This window comes from Taurulus bubalis (genome assembly GCF_910589615.1).
Source record: "Taurulus bubalis genome assembly, chromosome: 1".
In the NCBI taxonomy this organism is placed as follows: domain Eukaryota; kingdom Metazoa; phylum Chordata; class Actinopteri; order Perciformes; family Cottidae; genus Taurulus; species Taurulus bubalis.
Window position 1 is genome coordinate 16,528,350 of NC_136589.1, and position 7,500 is coordinate 16,535,849.

Consider the following 7,500-nt stretch of genomic DNA (forward strand, 5'->3'; position numbering starts at 1 on the left):
CCCAAAATAGAAGAGCTTTGGACACCACGTCAGGTTTTCCGCCATATTGCCATCAATATTCTACCTTGTGATCCTGCTTTAATTAAGTTCACTTGCATTTGTATTATCACAAATTTACCTCAGTGTGCTTTACAATCTGTACAACATGTGATCTCGGACCCTCAGATTAGAAAAATAAAAACTCCCCATAAACCCCTTAATACCGGGGAAAGAAACCCTGTAACGATGTCAACGTGTTTCACACAGTTTGTTTTGACTTCTTCATATCTGTGAGCAACTTTTCTGTCGGGATCCTTCAATACGATAAAGGGATAACACACCTATGAAGGGATTAGAAGAGTGTGGATCTTTACAAAGTGAAGGCTCAGTGAGTTCAACCAGATTATAATAATACAAATAATAATAATCATAATCAGGTGTAACTGAAACATGTAAACACACAATATTCTAGGTTTAAAAGCGAAGAAGAGGTTCACAAAATCATCTCAGACATATATGCACACTTACACATTGTGCATATAGTTTAACACACACACACACACACACACACACACACACACACACACACACACACACACACACACACACACACACACACACAGATTAGCAGCCTCTATCAGCTGTGCTATCGCGTCAGCCTGGTTGTGATGTTAAAAGCTCAGCCTTTGGGCTGTATGTTAAACAGATAAGGAGTGGAGCATGTTAGGGATTAAAACTACAAGACACGCACACACACACATTTCTCTCTCACACACACACACACACACCTGAGGGAGCAGCGATAACCCTGTCATTAACATACTTTCATAATTCCATTTAATAATTCAGTTTAGCCGCGGCTGTCGTTTGCGGAAAAAAATAAAAAAAATTTGAGGCTGAATTATGAGAAATCGCTTCGCTAATAATGTAAAAGGTACATTATGAGGAATAATTTATCTTCAGAAGAGCTCAAAGGTACAACAGAAGATATAATCCAGATAACAAAATGTATGTAAAATATAAATCCTAAAACCCTTTAATCAAACTGTTTCTGTACGGTGGCCATTTTAGGACAATCTAATTAACGTGATTACTGTATATTTCACGTAATTAAAATACCTGTGAGCCCAAAATAGTTTTGCATGATCTTTTTAATTCCTGTAATGTTAATAGAATCCAAGTAAAAACAATGTGGAAATGTAAATGTCTGCGGCGTATTGTCCACAATATGAAGATGTGTAAAGTGTATGTGTGTGTAAAGTGTATTGATTATGCATCATGGTGAGTGATGCAACGGTGCAAAAACAACTGGAAATTATTCATCATAAAGCAAAGGCACTGAAAGTTTTACTAGATCAACAATTTGTCTGTGTGTGTTGGTGTGTGTGTGTAGCTTGAACTGTGTGTCCAGAGATGTGTTCAGAGTCAAAACTTTGAACCCTGAACAGTTCCTACCTGTAAAATGTGGCTGCCCAGGTGAGGTTCGAAGATCTCAGAGGCAACGGCACTGGGACTCCTCCTTCGCTGGGAACCGATAGCTAAACACACACACACACACGCACGCACACACATACACACACACACACACACACACACACACACACACACACACACACACACACACACACATGCATACACACACAAGGAGAGAGAAAGCACAGGACAGGACAGAAGGAGACTGGTGAGACTCAGACACATTGATACGAGCAAAGCTAGACACACACACACACACACACACACACACACACACACACACACACACACACACACACACACACAAATACACACACACTAACGTTTATACAGCCTAGCGTGACGAACACACATTGCACAGGACAAGAGGAACCGGTGAATTCAGCTGTGCAGAACATTCTTGAACATGGCAAAGAGTTAGCATCATTAGCATCATTAGCATCGTTCGCTCTCCTCACCAACAGAAACCAACTGGTGATGCTAACCTTTTCCCTAAATGATGAGGAATTCTACACAAAATACATTTTTGACACACATGAGAAATAGATGCAGATTTGTTCTAGTGAAGCTTCAACATTATGGACGTATTGTGACATGAACATTTTTACATTTTACACTTGCCTAATGTTTACACTATTGTCGCATCAAGGCTGCACAAAGAAGATTGATTGTTAGGAGGAAGGTCATGCCGTAACGATGACTTCTCTGGCGTTTAGAACACGGACTGATTATAACCCGTTGACTGATTATAACCCGTTGTTGACGTTATGAAGCCTTGAGTTCAGCAATTCCAGCGTCACCGTCTTGGATTACGGCTGTCGTCATGTTGTTTTAATTTCAATCAGTGAACAGGAAGTGACCATATTATTCTATTTGAATCTTTGAGAGATTGACACCATAAACTCATGTTTACAATGTTTACTGAGGGTATATGCCCCCTGGTGGTCAGTACAGAGAATGTAGCTGTAATACAGAACCGGAGGTTGCCGCCTGGTTCAGACCCTCCAATTGTTTCTAAAACCAAACAACCAATGGCAGAGAAACTTGAGATAAGTCCACGCCCCTGAGAGGAGAGTTGAAGGCCAGGACACCAAACAGGGCGTCTCTGTCATTTATTCTCTCTTCTTTTTTTATTTCCCCGCTATCCCTTTTTATTATTCTCATCTTTCTACCCATCAATGTTTATCTCTAGAGAGAGAGAGAGAGAGAGAGAGAGAGGGAGAGAGAGAGAGAGAGAGAGAGAGAGGGAAGAGAAAGAGATGGTCAGTGAAAGGCAGAGAAGAGAGGAGAAAAAGAGAAAGAGAGGAATGTTTTATAGCTTTCTAAAATGTCTCCCTTAGGGCAAAACTCTCTCTGCAGAGAAAAACAGAGGAGGACGGACAGAGAGAGAGAGAGAGAGAGAGAGAGAGAGAGAGAGAGAGAGAGAGAGAGAGAGAGAGAGAGAGAGAAAGAGATAGGAGGCTATGAGTAAAATCTGCCCTCAGGTTAAACTGTCTCTCTCTCGTTCTCACGTTAAAAAAAGAAAACAAAGCCAGAAAGTGTAAGAGATGTACACAAAGACTATTTAAATTTAAATCCTCCCTTTTTCCTCCAGTATTCAGTCTCAAACTGTCCATCAACGTCGTAAACAATTAAATCAACGTCACACGTGAACTTATTGAGCCGTCGCTGGACACCTGAACACCTGAATACCTGAATACCTGGACACCTGAACACCTGGACACCTGAACACCTGAACACATGAACACATGAACACATGGACAGCTGAACACATGAACACATGAACACATGGACACCTGAACACCTGAACACATGAACACATGAACACCTGGACACATGAACACATGGACACCTGAACACATGAACACATAAACACATGGACACCTGAACACATGAACACATGAACACCTGAACACATGGACACATGAACACATGGACACCTGAACACCTGGACACATGAACACATGAACACATGAACACATGAACACATGAACACATGAACACCTGGACACCTGAACACATGAACACCTGGACACCTGGACACATGAACACCTCAACACATGGACACCTGAGTCGGTTCACTCTGAAGCTACAGGACCACCGGCCAATCAAATGGCTCCTGTATGTCTGCACGGACAACATGTCCCATTGCTACAAGACCGTGAGACAGGGAGACAGTTTCAGTCAGTGAGACAGAGTGAGATATTGAGGAAGTGTCAGCCAGTTTCAGACAGTGAGACATTTTGAGACAGTTTCAGAGAGTGAGAAAGAGTGAGACAGTTTCAGACATTGAGACAGTGAGACAGACAGACGGTTTCAGAGTGAGACAGGCAGCCAGTGAGACAGACAGCAGTGAGACGAGACAGGCAGAGGGACATTAAAGCTCACTAAAAGAGCGAATTTTCTGCCCTGCGGTAATTTTCTCTTCTCTACACAACCTCCGTCCTCGTCTCCCTGCAGACCTCATTACACTGAATTTAAACACACACACACACACACACACACACACACACCTCCTCATTTTTAAAGGGGGGCAGTAATGTGGCTGAATTAGGCTCAATTAATGGTGTAATGGGAAGCTCTTGTGCACGAGAGCCTTTTCAAAAAGAAGTGATGAGACAAATGAGGAGGAGGAGGAGAGAGAGAAGAGCTCATGGGAACATCAGACATGTTGTTTTTAAAGTCTGATAATTGAAGGAACCACAAGATCCATGAACACATGAGAACATGAGAATCATGAGAACATGGTAACATGATAAGTATGAGAATCAAAAGAACAAGAAAACCATGAGTACATGAGGGTGGAAGAGGAAGAGAGGAGTGCAGAGAGAGGAGAGAGAGGGCGTGAGGAAGACGAGGTGAGGGAGGACGGGGATGAAGAGGAGCTGGTGGTGGAGGCATGGAAAACGGGGTTGAGAGTGAGCAGGAATATGAAGACTGAGAAAGAGGAGGTGGATGGGCTGAAGAGGAGGAGATGGGGAGGAGAAGGAGGAGGAGGAGGAGGAGGAGAAGGAGGAGGAGGAAGAAGAAGTACAAGAGGATCAACACATGAAGGCCAGAGAATAACAATGACAACCTTTCTCTCTTTCTGTCTCCCTGCTTTGGCCTCGCTGCTACAAACAAATGTGTGTGTGTGTGTGTGTGTGTGTTAGCCCCTCCAGCGATGCTCTGAGCATTTAGCCATCAGTGTCTGTATATGTGTGTGTGTGTGTGTGTGTGTTCATGATTTTTGTCTGAAGGGAGACTCCTGAACCTTCAACACACACACTTATGTTCGACGTGGTAACAAACAAAGATCCAGAAGGACAAGTCCAAAGCGCGCGCACACACACACACACACACACACACACACACACACACACACACACACACACACACACACACACACGATATATATTTCATGATATAATACACCACGAAAAAAATACATATTTCTCCTGTAAGAAGGCCCTGAAATGGAGGATAAAGAGATACAAGAGGGAGAGACGGGTCAATGGGGGAGAAGTAGAGAAAATGAATGAAGGCGAGAAATAATAAAGATGGAAGAAAGATGGAGAGAAGAGAAGGATGAAGGAAGCAATAGACAGATATATTTAATCGTTTTTTGTTTACCAAATAGAAAGAGAGAAAGATAAATATAAAAATAATTGTAATAATATGAAATATTATGAAATCCAAAACTTAAAATGAAGAAAGAACTCGTAAGAATGTGTGTGTGAGTGTGTGTGTGTGTGTGAGATAGAGAGAGAGAGAGAGAGAGAGAGAGAGAGAGAGAGAGAGAGAGGGGGAGGGTGGGGGAGGCGGTACTGTTACACAAATTGCCAATTCAATTAGAGGAAGGTGTAAGAACACCACAGAGAGAGAGAGAGAGAGAGAGAGAGAGAGAGTGAGTGTGTGTGTGTGTGTGTGTGTGTGTGTGTGTGTGTGTGTGTGTGTGTGTGTGTGTGTGTGTGTGTGTGTGTGTAGGTGAGGGAGAGAAAGGGAGAGAAGCCATGTTGGCAGAATGTCAGAGCCAATTCATTTAAGACCTAACAAAAGACTTCAGGAATGAAAGAGAGAAGGAAAAAGGGGGAGGACTGAAGAGAAGTGAGGGTGAGGGAGAGGGGGGGAAGTGAGGGAGGGATTGCTGAGGGAGGAGACACATCGACAGGTTGATAGAAAGAAGGAAGGAATCGTTGAGGAAAACAAAGGCTGCAGCAGAGACGGACTTAAAGGCCCTGAGGAGGTTTTGACCCAACTGGCTTTAACGTCACACCAGAACATAGTGCTGCACCAAGAAGGGAAAGGGAGGAGGGGACAAGGAAAGGAAAGGAAAGGGAAGGAGGGGAAGGGAAAGAAAGGGAAGGAAAGGATAAGAAAGAAAAGAGAGGAAATGGAAGGAACGGATGGGGAAGGATGGGGAAGGAAAGGAAGGGACAAGAAGGGATGGAAGGGAAAGGAAGGGAAGGGAAGGGAGGAAAGGAATGGAAAAGGCGGGAATAGTATAGGCTTTCGAAAAAATAAATATTAAAACTATAGCTTTGCAAATGTTTCAAGAGGATGGAAAATGCATGATTTGTAAAACCTTAAAGGAGAAAATGTCAAACAATCAGCGGAGCACCTTTAAGGACACTTTTAAGGAAACCTCTTCCAGCATCACGTCGTCAAATTAATAACACAAAAACAAATGTGATCGTATGTAACGAGCAACTTAAAGGATTAGTTGTTGTTTAAGACCATAAAACAATGTATGCTTCAGGGGCGGGGCTACAAGGTGATTAACGATTGAGACATAATACCTCATCGATATTTCATATATATATGTGTGTGTACTCGTGCAGAGTAGAAAAAAAAGGATGCAAAAGGAAACAAATTAATTGTTGTCTAACTTAAAAAAAAAGGTTTTAAATTCTAAAAGTCGATATCTTGGAATATGGAAAGTAAATCTCAGTAATGGTCAATGAAACACACACACACACACACACACACGTTTTAATTAGGATCTTTTTAAAGATGCCTTTCAACCACTTTACCTTTTCATGACCAGTTCTGCTTAATAATCCATGTTCTCTCTCTCTCCCCCTCTCTCTCTCTCTCATCCATTTTTAACCGTGTGCTCGTCTATAAGGCGCGTCCGCTCTCTCTCCCGCTCTAAATGGCGGCTACTTCAGATAAAAGGGCGAGTAAATGAACAAATGAATAGTTCATCATCGCAGATCATCACATTTGATTATGAGCTTTAAAAACCAAGACTGTAACTTTCCCTGCTAAACAGCGCCCCCTGTGGAAACAAGTGGAACCTACAGGATAAGAGTGCTTTTAAGATTGTGAATTTAAACAAAAACTACTTTCAATAAGTATGTTTGTTAGGGAAGTAAAGGAGCGGTGAGAATCATTAGGATTTTATCGATACTAATTTTGTTATTGGTTCTTTTTTTCTTAGATTGGGAGAAAGAATATCATCATACGACCTCTTTAAACATAGTCTTTCTGGAGCAGCAACACAAAAAGCTGTACAATCTTTAAACTGCCTATGTGAGCCTATGTGAGTTAAAAGTCATCATAATTAAGTCAACTTTGGTGGACAGCGGCCTCCTGTGAAAGTCCTGTGTTTTCAACATGTCCTCAACGGTTTTTCCTATGAATGTCCAGCAACACGAAAGACCTCCATGTTGGCAATGAAGCTATGTGAAGGCTGTGGTTTGGGTTAAAATAACTACAGAAGGGGCGTTATTTATACTTCTGGTTTCACAAGTGACATGAACAGCCATCTCCTGGGTGAAAGTCTCGTGCTTTTAGTCCCTATAGTCGCCGCCGGAGGCCTTCCTGTATTGATAGACGACGCCGAATGCCATTTTTTTATACCCGAACGATGTGACATAAAGTGTAAGTGCAGAAACAGATTTGCATCTTTAGTGTTCCGTTATGTCATCCCGTCACAAACCTCACAAATATAACACAAACGCAACAACCTCAACAAATCTGTAAACAAACAAAATGATCCTGGATTTCATATTCTTAAAATTGTAGTTTTTTTTCCTTTATTTTCTGTAATGATATTAATATATT

At 41.9% G+C, this 7,500-nt stretch overlaps 1 protein-coding gene across 1 annotated transcript in view; it reads right to left on the bottom strand.

Annotated features, from left to right (window-relative positions):
• npas3 (neuronal PAS domain protein 3) overlaps window positions 1-7,500 on the bottom strand; it is a gene marked incomplete at both ends in the record, with an annotated part of 256,082 nt that overhangs the window by 112,625 nt on the left and 135,957 nt on the right. Inside the window, one exon of the mRNA XM_079231114.1 lies at window positions 1,435-1,517. Coding sequence (XP_079087240.1) covers window positions 1,435-1,517 — 83 coding nt within the window. The remainder of the gene's footprint in view (window positions 1-1,434; window positions 1,518-7,500) is intronic.